This window comes from Gymnodraco acuticeps, unplaced genomic scaffold (assembly GCF_902827175.1).
Source record: "Gymnodraco acuticeps unplaced genomic scaffold, fGymAcu1.1, whole genome shotgun sequence".
In the NCBI taxonomy this organism is placed as follows: Eukaryota; Metazoa; Chordata; class Actinopteri; order Perciformes; family Bathydraconidae; genus Gymnodraco; species Gymnodraco acuticeps.
In genome coordinates this window covers 125,391-143,138 of record NW_022989974.1, presented here as the reverse complement: position 1 = coordinate 143,138, position 17,748 = coordinate 125,391, and the positions used below count along the sequence as shown (strand labels likewise).

Here is a 17,748-nt window from a genome sequence, read left to right as displayed (position 1 = left end):
GCCCATACCACCGACGACATGTTTGTTTACTGTCCTGGCTTCACGGCCGCACACCATTTACGTCACAGCCAGGCATGAGTTAGGGAGCGCTGGATTTGTGAAAAACTCCCCTCTTCCTAAACCACTAATACCACAGTACTGGCAAAACGGGAGGAGCCGAGTGAAAAACAAGCGCCCCTCATCCCAATCCACCCACACCGCAGTATTTTTTTCTTTTTCTTTTTACCCAAAAAATATATTGTATATTATCGGGGCTATTAATACTGGTATCGGGTTTATCGGGATGACGTCATAATTCCTAATATCGGACCGATAATTATCGGGCCGATAATTATCGTGCATCCCTAATCATAATGTATTGTCCCTGAGGGGGATTTGAGCTTAGAGCACTACCTATCTTCCATAACGATAATTCACTATAAAGCTACAGAAGTCAATACAGGGTTCATACACTTTTTCACCAATGATTTTCAATGGCTTTTCCATGACCTTTACCTCATTTTCCATGACCAAAGAAATTACTCTTTCTCAGCGGTACCACTGAAACATTTTCATTTTAACATGGCAAGCTGGAAAATAAGGTCTGCATATGAAACATGTCTAAAACAAATCAAATAGTTGGCTTACTAGCTCCCACAGACTAAAGCCACTGTAGACTAGAGGGCGTGATTGTAAAAATCTCTCACCAGCGAAATACTTCGTCAGTTAAATGCCATTTTACGTTTCATTACTATACGATACAGTATTTATTATCATTATAGTATTACTATTTCGGTGATTAGATAAAATATAAATTATATGTGATGCAACTTTGGTTACATTTCCATGACTTTTCCAGGTTTGTAATGACCGTAGGAACCCTGTCAATAGAGTTACTGACCAACAGATCGGTTACACTGGATCGTACCTCGTTGTATTTTGTAACAGTAGCTATGTTTAATATCTAATGGAATCACCCACACCTATACAATACAGCTGAACAGTGAGATCGAGGTGAAGAGTGTTCAGAAAGCTCTGTGGGGGCGTCAATGCTACATTTACATGATCTATGAGTGCTCTACATATCTGTGGTTAGAGCTGTGCTTTCACAGCCAGCAGAGAGGGGAACCATCCATCTCACTTACCCAGGAAACTACTCTCCCGTTGAAGCAGGGCAGCTTGGCGTTGTCATCGGAAATCTCTTCTTTGACAACCCTGGGGAACAGGCAGACAGATGCAGTCAGGCTAGCCGTACAGGAGCAGGACACCGAGTCAGCGCAACAACAAGTACAACACAATGCAGTGAGGAGACACTTCCTTTCCCTGCGTGGTTAATATACTCTGAGACATTCACGCTTTGTAAGTCACGTTTCCCACATGGCTTTCAAGCTTCGCACTAGGGCTGCTCAATTAATCGTATTTTAATCGCAATTACGATTTTGGCTTGCAACGATTATGAAAACAACATAATCGTTAAAAAAAACGATTATTGATTTTTTTTTTTATTGGTTTTTCAGTTGAATTATACTTAAAGTTCAGGGTAATCAACTGTTAAAAACATACTGTTCAAAATGTTTTTCCAATAAATGGATGTTTTCAAAGTAAATGGATAATAGTTTTTAATAATCGTGATATCAATTATTGACCCAAATAATCGAGATTATGAATTTTGCCATAATCGAGCTGCCCTAATTCGCACCCTTGCTGAGCTTAATGAGCAGCAGAGATTATACAATCTTAGAATAAATCACTATTTATGGATTTATGGACATCAAAGTCTCCTTTCATTAACACTAAGCAATGTGATAAGGGCCGGTCAAACTGGTAAGGATTAGGCCATACACAAGTCTAATAGTTACAGTACATCTGTTACAATGTCCACTGATGGCCTGAATAATTGATCTGAGTGTACTCAAATAGTGGATTAGTGAATAAAGCCAGGTGTAATATTTGTTCAAGGCAAATCATGTGCAAAGAAATACCATTCTGAAACAAGTATTGTGGTGCTGCAGAGACTATTATCATACAATTTATACTCTACAGCTAAACATATTTTATTTGGCTCGTGTTACCATTGCAATGTCAGTTAAACTAATACATGTTTGTACAAATCGCTAAGCCCTAATAGATATTTCCTTAGAACAGCGACAACAGGGCGTGAAGGCACAGGACTGTGTATAAATAGAGTGATCTAGTGTGTGAGCCTCGCACAGTGCGTTCTTCTCGGCTGTAAATTACCTACAAAAATACCTCCCAGTTACCCTTTGACCTGCATGGACATAGTTCATGTGGCCAGTCGCCACACCTGCTTGTGTCATATACATCAAGTTGGAGTTAGGGAAGGGGTATAGGAAATGAGCTGGCAAACCCCTTTCATATACACACACACACAAACACACACACACACACACACACACACACACACACACACACACACACACACACACACACACACACACACACACACACACACACAAACACTTGGCAAAACACCCTCTTATTATTTAACAGCTCCCCTTATAACCCTCTGTATGTGTGTGTGCACAGTATTTGGTTTTCTTTGCAAAAGGATTTTCCCTGAATTGATAAAACTAAGTATTTATGAGACTCTGGAGATCTCACTTTAGCTTCTCGGCTTTGAACGTGGTACATGAAAAGGGAGAGGCGCAACTTGAGAGTAGCAGAAAAGCCTAAGAAGATTTTATGCAGGGGTGTCTCCGACAACAACTTCACAGCTTTTTCTTTTCACTTCTTGTTTGCCAGAACTTCGCTGCTACTGAAATGATTAGCCAAGCCTGTTGTGTCTCTGTGCGCTCTGCTGCTGGGGGAGCTGTGTTGCTGGGAGTGGTGGACGGAGATAACGTAGCCTTGTGGCCGGGACTGACGACCAGAGTCTGCCTCTGTGGCCTGTTCCACCTCAGGGAGGAAGAGGGAGGGAGGCGAGGGCTGAGGCTGCCAGCTGCTGGTTACGTAGGAAGTGTTTGCATCCTCTCAAGCTGCATGACCAGCTGTAAGGTGACTTGGGAGGATGTGGGAGTGGCCCGCGCAAAATAAATATCAGCAATTAATCTTTCTAATGTTTGACAGGAAAAAGAAAACCTGTTCCACTTGCTAACCTGCAGCTTATTTCAGATTTCTGGAAGAAGTTGCATGTAAAGTAAGTCTCTCAACATATTTTGATCTATTATAAAAACCAGAAGAACTAAGAATCAACTCCAACGAAAACAAATGACGTCGTTATCATGTGGTGAAATACTCATGGACAGCCTTCTTTTCAGCCTCAATCTGATATCAGGAGCCTGAATAGTTAACAAGCATCGACACACACATTAACACACACACACACACACACACACACACAAACAGTAACCCTGTTTAGAGAAGCATATGTGTGGTGTGGGCTGCTGTCACAGATCTGACTTCTTAAGAGCTGACAGCTTAAATGGGTCCTAATAGATTTCACAGGATAATGACATAAGATGTATCCAGCTGATTGCTGAATATTCAACTGTTGGAGATATTTGTGTAGCTGGGGAAGATTAGACGTGTTTGTTTTTGCTTTAGACACTGAGGAGGGCTGGGTAGTTACAGCCTGAACCAGAAACCAGCCGAGGAGAAGCCAGCCAACACCGACCAGCCGTCCAAGGACTTTGGTGGGCTGATGCTAATGGTACTATAAACAGGGAAGCAAAATATTTGTAGTCAAACATAGTTGCAAATAGATTGACTTCAATATGACTGACTCAGTAAACAGCTACATTTGACATTCACCACCTAAAAGGCTGTTAATAACAACATTCAAACTGTTAAAGTCACATTTAGTACCATCACTGTGTGATTTTCTCAGCATCATCATAACCAAACTCAAATGTATTGGGTCATTTTCAACCGTGAGGGCGTTGTTGTTAATGCTAAGAGACAAAAATACGGGATAACCTTCGAAATCCGTCAAAGCAAAAACAGGAGCGGTGAAAGGTGCTTTTTATCCTCTCACTACAGGGGCTTAGCAGCCCTACCTCAGCAGAAGAAAGATTCCCCTACCAGCCCCCCGCTTTCTAAGGCACAAACAAGACTGTTTCTTTCAGAGCTTCAGCTTGGCTGCTTCCTCAGCTCCAGAGTGCCGCTGTGACTTGCATTATAGTGAGGTCTCAAACCCACTCACCACCAGTGGCAATGACAAAACACCATATCATCACCTTGAAGTCTCCAAAAACCCTAAGTGGGATAAACAACACAGCCTCCCGCTTCCTGTCTTATGAATATTGATGACTGAATGAAATGTAAGGGGGGAAAAACAACTGAGGTATGAAATTTGCACAAAGAAACGTTCATCGTCTAATTTGCTGTGCCGTGTTGTGTGGACGGAGATGCCACATGTAATTCCTGATCCCAAAGGGAGCTGAAATGACATGTTCACCGAGTAAGCTGAGGCGTTTTGGGGGCAAACCGTTTATCAGATTTGTGTGGCCATTGCTGAGAGAGCTGATATTGCCAGCACAAATGTAGTTCAGCAATCCCATAAGAGAGTGGCTGGTTTTTCCTGCACAACAGGGGGTCTACTACAGAGGACCTTGCACTGACTGCTCATTTACATTTCAAACACAGTCTATAACTGCAAGGGATTTGATGTTTTCCCTCTCTGCTCAGCACTCTTATTCCTCCCTTGCTAATTCTCCAGCAGCCATAATGTCTGTGTGTATGCAGTACAGCCAGAATGGCTACCACAAAGCGCTGCTATCCTCTGTGCCTTTGACTGGGTTTTGCTTCCATACTGTGCCAGTACCATACGGCGCACACGGAGCCTGAATATTCAACCTTATCTCAAAGGCTGGAATGCTGATGGAGACGCCTTTGTAAACTGTGTATACCAGCCCTGTGTGAAACATCGTTTTTTGACAATGTCCAATTCACACCATAATTGAACATGCTTTGTTGACGCACATGCAGGAGCCGGTCGGCCTGGTGTGGCGGTGTGTTTAGCAACACAGAGCCACATCACCATGTGGAGAAGGCAAACATGCTTTGTTTGTTTCCATAATCTGCCTGTGGATCACCTGAGGCCCAGCGAGCAGCCGGCCTGCAGCCGAGGCAGGAAGCCGGGACAAAGCGGAGCACCAAGCCTGCACCAGGAAGAGCTAGTTTCCCTCACAAGGTCAGGCTGCAGTGGAAATCTGTGACGTTTGGCTTCAATGACACTGTCTGCCTCTGCATTTCCTCCAATAATGTTTGCGATTGCAGTGCCGGATATTAATGTGTGTGGGATCGTGTCTGACTGTTCAGACTGGAATGAGAAACAGTAACTGACACAAATATGTCATCCTCAGCAGAGGCCTGATAGAAGTAGATCTCGCTGACCGAGAGAGAGTGCTTTGTAGAGCTGCAGTAACTCTTTCAAATCAGGACAGGAATATAAAGAGCAGAACAGAGAGACATTCAAATACAGAAATAGTTAATAAATCCGACATCCAGTGGAAGTTCTGTGACTTATAAAGGGAAATTCACAATCAAAATAAAAATGACCTACAATAAAGAGAAATTTTACTGAATGTGTCTATAATCATTTGCAAAAAATACATTTACATGATATCTAATGTGTTCTGAATTCATTTTTTGTTCCATAATTAATGCTACAGTAATCAGCTTTCAGCTTAAACATAGGTTTAATCATTAATTTGATTACTCTCTCTCCTTATGACAGTACAATAATTAATACATGACCACAACGACAGTGGGATATGATGAGACTGCAAACATTGTGCCTTATTTGGATACTAATAAAAGGATACATAGATATATATGTTGTTACTGTTGTCATATTTACTGTGTAGATTTTACTCCTAATGCCTGATAACCTGCTGCTGCATTAACAGAGAATTTCCTATCTATCTATATATCTATCTGTCTATCAATATTTATGACTATCTAGCTATCTAGCTATCCATCTATCTGTATTTCTCAGGAAACAAACATGCATTACTGTAATAACTCAGTATACATTATCTGCTTAAACATCTAGGTTATGAGGAAGTTGTTCAGTTTGACAGGTGGGGTAATTAAATGCAGAAGTTGGTTACACGATTGCATTTTAACAACCACAGCCACTGGTTTGTGGTTGCCATATTCCCTTGGGATTCACCTGCAGTCCATTGTGTGTGTTTGTGTGTGTCTGTGAGTAAAGGCAACTTCCTGGGTTGTAATCGGTTGTAATAAGTGAATGTAACAAAAAAATGGTTTTAATAAATGCTTATGATATACACTTACAGATGGCAGAGAGGAACCAAAAAAACAAAACAAGTCCAAATGAAACCTGAGAACTTGAACATATGGAGCCTTTGTCAACATTGCTTTTTCGTTAACAGTCCACATGGCTCATATATTGACACTAATATGGGTTTATATATTGACATTAATACGCGGAGCAGGGTCTGGCTCTGTGTGTATATGCAGGGCTGCGTCATTAGGATAGATCTGGGATCACTTCAAACACTCGTGTGTCTCCTCCACTGCGCACAGGGTAGTAATAATGAGCAGGTGCCAGGAGAATGGAAACAGACATGGCACTGTAGTTTGCACACATGTAACAATGTTGCAGCTAACACCGTCTGATGCTGTCTATCACGCCCTGCAATACACTTATTAAACACACACTGCAATAATGAATGGCAAGTGAACCAGACGAAAAGGCTAATAATAATCATGGTGGCCACTTACCCAAAATCCTGGTCCATCGATTTGAAGAAGAATTTGTAGCTATTGACCGGTCGATTGTTGAGGACATTTTTAAAATCCGCTAATGTGACTTTGTCCGGAGAAACGGAGAGTTTGACCAGATAAGGAGTCTCCTCCTCGTCTATGTGATATATTATTTTAGTCTCCGCCATGAGAGTGAGGGGAGGACAATCATTGACACAGGAAAGGAAACAAGGGTTGGCAGCGCAATAGACAGGCCTGCTATGTTACCAGCTACCCGTAGAATAACATAACAGCATTCCCTAATATATAAACCTGTACACGGTGCCACGGTGGAAAAAACAGCTCCGTGTTTTTGACAAACACGGCGAAAATCCAGACATAATCGCGTTATGAGTGCCTGTATCCCTGCTCCAGTGTGAGGCGGTACGGTGGCTCTCTCGGCACTAAAACAGGAAGGGACAGTCCACATCCTTACAGCAATATGGAGTTGGGAATATTGCTATTTTTCACAAGCTAATTGGTTAGACAGTGCTGTCATCTAGTGGCGTGTCTGGGCTGTGCGCGGGCCTTTATGCCCATTTTATACAACAGGCATGAACAAAGAGGAATTGCCCTGGCTTTATAAAGAATGGGGTTTCCTTTATTATCACTACTAACTCTGATATAACAGTGGAATAATGGTTTGAAGCTGTATTAACTACATTTAATACATATTTTATACAATACATGTCAATATAATCGCCATAAAATATGTAGTTTTGAAAGCATGATGACCTATTTCTGACCAATTAGTCATGATTATAAAAAGAGCATAAAATCACTAAAACTGAAATCCTACACATGTACATCATAGTTTTTTTTAGTTTTTTTATTCAGCAGATGCTCGCCCATGATTTTATAGAGACTAACGGTCAATTAATTCAAGGTAATGGGCTTATTTAATGTGAGATGTTTCCATTTCAATAATTACAAATGGAAGTAATTATTAGACATTAATCATATGATTGTAATTGCTTATTAATCACTGCATGTGGCTGATCACCCCAGGAGTACAAATTGATGAAAGCTTTTACTGCACAGCTGGTTATGGCACATGAACTACACATTTATCAGACTAAGAACTAGTTAATTCAACTCAAAACTAAAACTACTAACAAACGTTGCTTCAATCATAGTCCTAATCATCAAGACTTCAGAGGACATATTTACATTTCATAAAACTGTTTTCTACGCATCCAAATACCAAATATGTGTGCAATACATGTGCATCCACCCTCTAACAACCAGAACAAAGAGTGTTGAGTCTGTGGCCACTGTTGTGAAGCTTTAATAGAAGAAATATTTGCTTGGAAGAGACAAACAATAGTGTGCAAGAGAGCAAGAGACAACATGAAATCGAAATTGTGATTTGCATTACTGAAAAAGCAAACATTCTTCTTCCTGCAGTAAACTTCATAGAGCTATAGCCGCACATTTATAACAAGTTTGTACCTATCATTGACCAGCAGATTTAGTAGTGAACATTCAGTGTTTTATGATCCAGAGTACATGGTGCAAACAAACACTGCACAGCCCATTAAATACCAAATAACCAAAGAGGTTCTTTTTTTTTTACCTGAGTTTTGGTTGACTGGGCCTTCAGTCAGTGGTCGGACAATTTAGCTTTTTCACTTGATAAGTTATCAATAAACAGATATATCCATTAGGGAGAAATATTATTCTGAGAAGAATCTAGGTCTGAAAGTCCAAAAAAAACATGAATTCAATTGAAGTTTATTTATATAGCCCAAAATCACAAATCCTATTTGTCTCAGAGGGCTTCACAAGTCAACAAACACAATTGGCAATGTAAAACAATTGACATTAAGTCATGACTGGCTGAGTTTCTTAAAATAAAAACATAATAAACGACCTTAATCTGTGTAAAGTGACTAATTGTGTAGCTAGAAATGTGTGGCACTTGTTTCCAAACACTGTCTGAAATTGTCTACTACAGTAATATAACCTTTAAAGCATTATGAACCACCAGAAATTGTGCAAAAAAAAGAAAATTCAAGAATGGAAAATAGCTGTGAGCTTGCATCTCTGTAAGCATGCAACGTATACATAAAATATACTTAATAAACAGCATGCATTTTTGTAAAAAGGATGATAAAAATGCCTAATAATCACCATTAACCACCCAATGAATGCAAGGAGTAAGGATCAAATAAATGTGTAACCATATTGTTATAACAGCTGGTGAAAGTTACATGTAAAAAAAATGATGCTGGCTTTCAGTTGAAAAGCTTAGTGTTACAGTTACAGCAGAGGGAGCGTTCCTCCTGTCCTCTCCTGGGTTTCGTCTTGTATTCCTTTCTCTTCACGGCCCTTTACTCTTCCGGTGTCTGCCCTGGACCTGCCAGCAGCATCTCAGAAATATCGCACTCACTTCCACAGTTTCCCATCAAAATCTGAATGATGTGGGACACAGATATTTTATTATTCAAATATAATGTTTCGTATCTGTGGTTTTTACCCTATGATGTTTATTTACTGAAATGCAGCCCTGCACAAAGTCTGCTCACCCATGTTGCAGTCTTTGGACATATCTCTCTCTTTCAGTATGTTGTTTTTGTAGTCTGTGGATTGTGGTAGACACACAGGTTATGAGTAAGGTTATCTTTTTTTATTTGAATAAGGTAGAAAATGTGTGTGGATGAGGCTTACTGTACCTGAATTCGTAGGTTCTTGGTTACAAGTCCTCAGTTCTGTGCATTCTAATGACATTTCACCTCCGCTGATCACAGTTCCCCTGCACAGAAATAAGTATTGCTCCGCTTACAAATGGATTCAATACAAAGTGTTTGCATAATTTATTGTGCAGTAGTGTCTTACCTTTCATATCTACGTATGTCGTACTCCAGCCCTATAAGATTTAACAGGAAATGTCAAACACACTGTATCCACAAAACAGTTTTTCCAATAACAGGCAAGAACAAGTTTGTTGGTTACCTCTCTTCTTGCGTCTCCTAGTCACCACGATGACAGCGACAACGATGAACGCCAGCAGTAGGAACGTTGCCAGGAAGTAGCCCATATGCTGCACGAAATAACCTCGCTGCTCAGGAAGGATGACGTTCACCACGCGCGGACCCTCCACCTCTTGCACAGTCCCTAAAGGAAGAAAATTAAATATGATTATTCATCATACATAATTAAATCTTTCCCTCAAGAAACATTTGTCTCATACATAATAAGAGCTTAAGGAGATATAGAATAGTCCACACGGTGAATATATCAAGTCAACTCCATGTACTTACAGTATACAACAGTTGAAGGGGATTTATTGGATTGTTTAATTGGATAATCATAATGGCAATAAATCTAGTTCACTGAAATGTATTTCTACATTACTCAAAACGTTTTATTCCTCCCGAGGTTTATTCTTTTTCATTTGTTTCCAAAAGCCAGAGAGGGAGAGCAGGAGTTAAATGTCTGTTCTATGGTAATGAGTTCCAGACCTGATGTCATGCAGCTGTTCTTTTTTTTTCTCTCTTCAGAAAAACACATGCTGACCAGAAAAGAGGAGGGGAAGTGTGAGGAAACAGAGACAGATTTTGTTATGTGGTTTGTCTCTATGTCTCTATTGGTTTCCCATTGAAGCCTTTTCACAACGTCTTCTCACAAACAAAGAAGTGGAGTTTAGGCGTAAAGCAGAGCTTATATGAGTGAACGCTACAGTTTAAACATATCTGACAACACTGCAGGCAGCTACCAGTCTTCACAGTTAGCCAGACTATTGATATAGCTGAGGATAATTATTATAAATGGAAAACACAGAATAAATATGGGGTAGGAGGTGGAATATCATAACAACTACTGCCTATTATAAACAGTATTTCATATATAATTATATACTGCACAGATGCTTTGAATAACCTTTCAATGCAAGTTTACAGAGCTAATGAAGAATGGAAAATATACTGTAGTTTTTCAATTTCTCCCTAAATTCAAATGCAGCCAAATAACAGATGTCTTTCATATATCGACATCAAATACTTTCCTTTTATATATTTCTTTTAAGTAAAGGATTTTTCTTTGGTCTCTCATTAAAGCAACTAAGTTGGACACTATTAAAATACACTGAGGCTCCACTGAGAGACTAATGAGGAAAACATCCAATGTACCATCTCTGACGCTTTCAAAACCAGCCAGCCATGAAAAAACATGCTTATTCAGACTTAATTACCATCCTAATAGAGAGTCTGGTTAGCAATTATCACCTGTCAGTTTTTAATGTACCTAAAATGCATGAAATTGAAAAGACATGTCCAAGGTCATTGTCTCTAGAGCTCAACTGTCAAAACCAGAGCTGCAGCCGAGTCCCAGCAGGAAGCCATTTCCATTTCTGTGACAGATCTGACAAGTGCGTACGTGTTAACGGCTAGTTCACATATGCTGCGAGTTTAGTTTCCTGTGGGTTATGCATCATTTGCAAGTCAATGAGCTGAAGGAAAGCATCTTACTTTTCAAAGATAAAGATTTCTATTGAATTGCTGGCAGCTCACCTAATGGCCTCTTGACGATTACAAAGAGAACATATTACTTGCAACAAATAATTACAACATGAAATGGGAAAGCTCTCGTGAGATGTGTAGTTTCAGATGATTGCTGGCACTTTCCCGAGCACAAACAACTTAGCTTTAAGCTAACAGACAAGACGAAGCACAAACAAAACGTGATTCCCAGATGAACTAAAAGACACACAGGATGTCATCTAGCCACGTGGGCATTTGCTCAACATGCTTAAAAAAAAACAATACGTGAGCTGTCGTTTCTTTACAGGAGTGGAGGATTTATAGTCCAACACATACCTGCATCCCCTCCCCTTTCTATGCTCTTTCATGTCACAGCTGGCCCAGATGTTGAACAGATGTGTCAGACTTCCTGCTACTGCTCAACGCGCATCAAACAGAGGCTGATACACATGATCAGATAAACAGAGCCGACTGGGACAAATAATAAACAGAAATTGAGATGCAGTGCAACTCGTCTAGACGTGTTGTTGGGACTTCTGGAAAATTGGGTCAAATGGAGGAAAAAAACACAAGAATAGGACCCTCCACCCCAACATAACTGGCTGTTGGAGCCTACTCCTCTGCTCAGCCCAGTTAAAATGTCTCCAGCTGTACTAAATGAAAAAGCAGTAAAAATGAAAAAATTCAGCGAGGAAAATGAGACCACTTCCGCTGTGGCCAATTTAAAGCTGTTTACTGTAGACTGCTTCTCAAGCCAAAGCTAAAATGTAAAAACGTGAAATAAAAAGACCTTTTTCAACTAAGAGAAGGATTTCTTTATTTCTTTATTTCTTACTCAACAAGCTTCTACATTCCTTCTACCTCCTCCCTCCCTCTGCAGCGTCCAACACAAAAACAGAGAAGACTGAGGAGAGAATTGGCAGAGGAGAAAAGGAAGTGACTTAACTGACCAACTATGCCTATAACCATAAGAAAAAGTCCGGGGTCTGTGTTGTTATTCAATCCACGATTCAGCGAAGAAACCATATGGGGAAAAACATTAACCATCTCTAGCTTCTGGAAAAAAACAAAGCTCTTGTGGAGTGTCTCTTGTTATTTTTAATTCTGAGGGACTTACTTTGCTCGGGCACATCATTCTGGAAAACTCTGGGTGCTGTTGTGGGTGCGGGGGGAACTGCAGGTCCCACATTGAGCCTGTAGATGCGTCTCTCGTGCAGTCCACAGTAGTGGTGATGCAGGTGGCAGGAGTACAGGCCTTTAAAAACAGGCCTTAAGTCAGCGATGGATAGAGAGAAGTCCCCTAGAGTGAAAGCGTCCTCCTCCACGCTCATCTTGCTCGCCCCGAAGCGTGGTCCATAATCTCGCCTTTCTCCAGAGGCATAGAGGTCCACCAGGCGGTCGGCCCGGTCAGGACGCACGCCGGGGGGCTGGAAGTCCCAGTGGGCCACCTGCTGCTGGTCCTCCTGGAGACCCTCCCTCCACAGAGAGCGCCGGTTCACACAAGGCAACACCACCGACTTGCCCAACATCACCACGAACACAGTCCTCTCTCCGTCCCAGTAACGCTTCTCTTTACGAGCTGGAAACACATGAGCGGGAAATATATTACTATCAAATCTGTTTCGTGAATTATGGAGAATCATTAGGCTGTCTACAGTATAAGGGAAGTTTCTTTGAAAGCTACCAACTATTTCACACTGGAAGCACATCTCACCTGACTTTGTGACATTGAGCTGGATTTTGATGGACTGGTGAATCTGGCAGTAGTGATGGTGCAGATTACAAGTGTAAACTCCTTTGTCCGTTGCAACCACATCTGAAAAAAATAAGAATCAAAGCAACCATTAGATTACATCATAAATAGAAGGGTGCAACGGTCATGGCGCTCCTGGAAAACAAGAGGACATCTCACTGTCGATGATGAGGGAGAAGTTGCCATCAGTGAAAGCCGTGTCTGGGAGGGAAATGCGTCCCTTGTTGACGCTGTTGTAGACCCTCTCGCGGGCTCCGGGGGACATGTCCAGGACTCGCTCCACAGAATACTCCGGGCTGCTGCGCACCAAGTCCCAGTGGACCACCCTCTGACGGTCCTTCAGCTTGTCCTGGGTCCACACCATGCGGGGGCTGTGGCAGGGAAGCACAGCCTTGGATCCTTCAGGGAGGGTGATGTTCTTGGCCTCCACCACCACGCCGAATGTGTTGCTGCTGATCTGACCCCACGCTGACACAAAGAAATAAACATGTAGGTTCAGAAGATCCTTGAACAATGACATGAGCCACTACACATGAAGTTTGTGGATGGAGAAACATAAATGCCTTACCTCCTGGCAGTAAGAGCACAGATAAAACTGCAAAAAACAAAAACATAAGGGATTAGAGTTGTATCCTGAAGCACTTTGTCTACAGATATCAGCCTGTTCACTAATTAGGTCTTTAGAAATATTTATAAGACTCTGCAAAATGTTGTGTTGACTGGAAAGTTTCGGTTTGACCTGGACTGACCCGACAGTGAAAGATTGAAACAGATGTGGGTTCAGTGAGAGGACTGTTTAAAATAACAGAGGAAAGCTAAAGAAACAAGGACATGGCAAAAGGCAAGTAACATGAATACAACAGCAGAAGAAATATACTTAGATGTCAACAATCTTCTGGGGAAATATATATATCGTGTTTGTGTTTTCTCACTCTAGAGATAGGACATTTTTCCTACAGCTCATTTGCTATTTCTACTGGATTCTTCCCACAGCGCTATTTGTTCGTGTGTTTACTGAAGGGCCAGCAGAGGCGCATGCAGCCAACGCACACAGAGCCTCTATTCATCGCTGCTGCCGCTGGCTCGCTGCGACTCCTGCCAGGCCATGATCCTGAGGGGAGGAAGGACCGGGCTGCTGTTCAGCTGCTTCAGTCACACTGCCTGGTGTCAAAACCAAACACCTGTATATATGTGTTACTGTACTGGTAATGGGTACTGTGAACAATAGAGGAAGGAGGTGCGTTGCTTTCAGGGTAGAATAATTGGGAGGGATGAAACCCTCTGTAATGGTCACACATGCAGAGCACACAGCGACATTTGTTCACTGCTTTTAACCCATCCTAGTACCAGGAGTCTAGTACTAGGAGCAGTGGGCAGCTAGTGTACAGCGCCCGGGGAGCAATGGGAGTGAGGAGGGAAGGGGGATGTCCGGTGCCTTGCTCAAGGGCACCACGGCAGGGCAGGAGGTGAACTGGGACCCCTTCAAGTAGAAGTCCACACTCCATATTTAGGTCTGGTCGGAGACTTGAACCGGCGGCCCTACGGCTCACAGTCCAAGCCCCTACTGACTGAGCCACTGCCGGACGGATACATTCAGTACATATAAAGAAGAAGAATACATGCATTAGATTCTATGATAAAAGATAAACCCCAATCCCAGTAATGTAAAATAAAATAAATAAAAAGACAATTAAAGTAAAAAAACTCTCTAAACTGCACACAAGTTCGTTGAAAGATGTTAAAATGTAATAAGATGCGAGGTCGTGAAGAGCCCTTAATCTGGAAATTACATAATATAAAAGCAGCGGTGAGATGTCATTATGTAAATGTATTAAACTCAACAGTAACTTGTTACATACACATTATATATTATAGTAATATTACTGAGGCATTTACTCCAAACTCACATGAATTATGAATGTTTTTACATTTGATAGTCTCGGTACATTCAGCTAATAATCTGTATTTTTTACTGAAGTGACACTTTGTAATAAGAATTGTAATAATGTTTTACTGCTATGATGCTACTTTTAACTAAGTTAAAGACCCTCATTATCCAACACCCAAAAGGCAAGCTGACAAGCCAACGAAAAGGCTGATTCACTTCATTTGTGAGCACAGGCAACAGAAATATGAAGAGGGTGCCTATTTCACCACATCCAAACCATACACCATTGGAAAGCAGCTACTTTGCTTAAATGCAGGGATTTGATCACACAAAAGCATGCTGTGATTTTGAAAGTAGGCACCAAAATAATATACTATTTAAAGCTGGGCCAAACTAACTAAGTCAACACGTTGGCATCGGAGAGCAGATGTCATGCTGGAAAACAATAAGGTTTTCTAATGAAGGCTATAAACTTTCCTGCAGAAGGTAAAAGTGTGCCAAACCCTGTAAGTGTCTCATCAAACCTCCAGACACTCGCGAGCTGATGACTCACGAGGCTGGTTTAACCCTGAAGACTTAACAATGTGCTATTGAGTAACCAACTATAATAACATGCATTTACCAAGTGATCTCCAAATCACTGTTGTCTCTTGCAACCTGAGGAATCACATGGAGAACACATTGTAAACCCCTGAAGTCAAACTAAAAAGGGTTCAACTCAAACATAAACTATGTGTTCGATCAGCAAAGTTTCTGTGATTCATGGCTGTTGTTGATCTGTGAAGTTTACTCATATCCACGTCACAGGTTTAGAACAAATCAAACAGATGTGTCCAGCTGCAGACTCGGCTAAACAAAGGTACAGTCAGACGCCTTGAGAGCCAATTGATTCCTCTTGATAGGTCAACTTCCTTATGTGAAGTTGTTGAATACGTTTTTGTATGACACCTCACTGGGTATATTATTGTAAATGTAAGTATTTATCTTCATAAAACTTTAGAATAGTGAAAAAATATGCAGGATCAAGGGATGTCGCCCTGTAAAATAGCTTCTCGGCAGGGATGGAAGAAGTGCAGAAAAGTATTCTTGTAACACCAAGCTGTAGCAAGAATAAAGTTTGGCATTCAAAATGTTACTTTAAAAAAGTAAAAAATAAGTATTAGCATCAACATATCTTAAATATGTTTGAATGTTTAATTTATTACAAAGTTTGTAGTCAAATAACATTATGAATAACATATTAGCTAATGAAAGTGAAACTTGTTTCTGCATATATTGATAGCTTGATATATGATATGATATATCATAATTGTTTTTGTTATTTTAAGTTATCAAATACATTAAGCAGAGTAATTGCAGTTAAATAAACAACAATTCCCTTCTGAGAGGTAGGGGTGTACAAATATAAACCAGCATTAAATGGAAATAGTAAAGTAAAGTTCAAGTATCTCAAAGTTGTACTAAGGTAGGTAATTGAGGAAGTTACTTTCAACCACTGCTTCTCGGTTTATTTGAACTGCCCAAACATCTTAGACTTAAAAATGAATTGGGATCATCTCAGTGTGTGGGCTTTTACTGTAAATCTCCCTTTCTGCTGAACAAAGTCGAGGCATTGCCTGTACAGAACACAAACATGTTACCTTTCCACGACCTTCTCATTTTACGCCATGATTCTACATTTTTAAAGTTAACACGTATTTAGTTCAACACATCATTTATAATCTTTCCCATGCACTGTTGTTGGTGGCCGGTCATTAACACAGAACCACCATAAACTCGGTTACAGTAATCCCCCCCCCCCCCCCCCCCCCCCTCCACACACACACACACACACACACACACACACACACACACACACACACACACACACACACACACACACACACACACACACACACACACACACACACACACACAATCCTCCACGTCGCGCGGGCTCAAAGCAGCCCCTCGCGGTGAAGCCCTCGTTACTGACACATTTAATGACGGGCTGCAGGATTCTGCTGACTCTGCTCAGACCGCAGGTAACGAGAAACACATTGGGCTGAAGCCACAACAAATCCCACATACACACAATCAACAGGCCGGGGCCAGTAAAGTCATGCAGCGTTACTGAAGCGAGAGCCTCTTCGATGCTGCGTTTCACTGCAAGTCCATGCAGCTCCATGCTTTATCTTAGAACATTTCAAAATACAGGCTTTCGATAGAGAAGTATATTATGGCATCTTGAGTAATACCACTTACTGAGGAAATAAAGTTTAAGACAACATACTTAGATACACATTTAAAAGGATGTTGATATAAACAATAAGCTAAAAGTACATTAAGTTGGCTGTTGATTGAACATTTTAAGATATTACCATGGAACTAAATAATCTTAGAGAGAAATTAACAACGTTTTTTATAGTTGTATAATAAATAGGCTACATACAAAACAGGTATAGAAACAGAAGAGTTATATTAAGAACAACGCTACCACAAGTTAACATTATCAACATTTCAGGCTGTTTACGGGTCCGTTTTATAGCTTATTAGAAAGCTTTTCAGAGGAATTATTATTGAAGAACCTTCAAAATAAGATGTTTACAGTGCAGCAGAGGAGACATGAGAACTGAATGTATTTCTGCTTTTGTTCCCGACGCGCAACACTAACCTGGATCCAATTATAGAACAAAGAAAGTTTCCCAAAGTTATTTTTCTCTTTTGAAAGCAAGAAAAGTGAACTACTTACTCTGAAGGAGAGTCATTTCGAGGTGCATCCTATCCACGGTGTTGAGGTACAGCCTGTCAGGAGACTGTGATGTGTGCATTAATTGATAAATCACACGGAGCAGCAGATTCCCGAGCTGCGGCTCAGCTGGAGTTGTTGTATTCCTGCGGACTGGAGTCTCGCTCCGCCTCCACATGAAACCCAA

General features: G+C 41.0%; 2 protein-coding genes across 6 annotated transcripts in view; both read right to left on the bottom strand.

Annotated features, from left to right (window-relative positions):
• Window positions 1-7,116, bottom strand: part of dvl1a (dishevelled segment polarity protein 1a) — a 31,408-nt gene extending 24,292 nt beyond the window's left edge. For all 5 annotated transcript variants that reach the window (XR_004568519.1, XM_034211109.1, XM_034211110.1 and 2 more), the window contains exons 1-2: window positions 6,691-7,116; window positions 1,125-1,194 (exon numbers count right to left, since the gene is read on the bottom strand). Coding sequence is in view for 4 of the 5 variants with exons in the window: in XM_034211109.1 (XP_034067000.1) it covers window positions 1,125-1,194; window positions 6,691-6,860 (240 nt within the window). In the remaining variant the exon portion in view is untranslated. The remainder of the gene's footprint in view (window positions 1-1,124; window positions 1,195-6,690) is intronic.
• Window positions 7,117-7,983: 867 nt separating this feature from the next.
• Window positions 7,984-17,717, bottom strand: LOC117542974 (matrix remodeling-associated protein 8-like). The gene is made up of 10 exons (XM_034210874.1): window positions 17,565-17,717; window positions 13,514-13,540; window positions 13,105-13,413; window positions 12,907-13,008; window positions 12,310-12,771; window positions 9,667-9,828; window positions 9,550-9,580; window positions 9,387-9,466; window positions 9,240-9,293; window positions 7,984-9,125 (listed from the first exon to the last, which is right to left on the bottom strand). The coding sequence occupies exons 1-10, from the start codon at window positions 17,641-17,643 to the stop codon at window positions 9,100-9,102; spliced, it is 1,332 nt and encodes a 443-aa protein (XP_034066765.1). The 5' UTR covers window positions 17,644-17,717; the 3' UTR covers window positions 7,984-9,099.
• Between the last annotated feature and the right edge of the window lie 31 nt (window positions 17,718-17,748).

Excerpts from the sequence above, each read along its gene's own strand:
- LOC117542974 (XM_034210874.1), bottom strand. The coding sequence starts at position 17,643 with ATGCACACATCACAGTCTCCTGACAGGCTGTACCTCAACACCGTGGAT. Across the intron at positions 13,009-13,104 it reads CTTCTCCCTCATCATCGACA|ATGTGGTTGCAACGGACAAA; the intron begins GTGAGATGTCCT and ends TATTTTTTTCAG. Across the intron at positions 9,126-9,239 it reads GTCCAAAGACTGCAACATGG|ATTTTGATGGGAAACTGTGG; the intron begins GTGAGCAGACTT and ends CACATCATTCAG.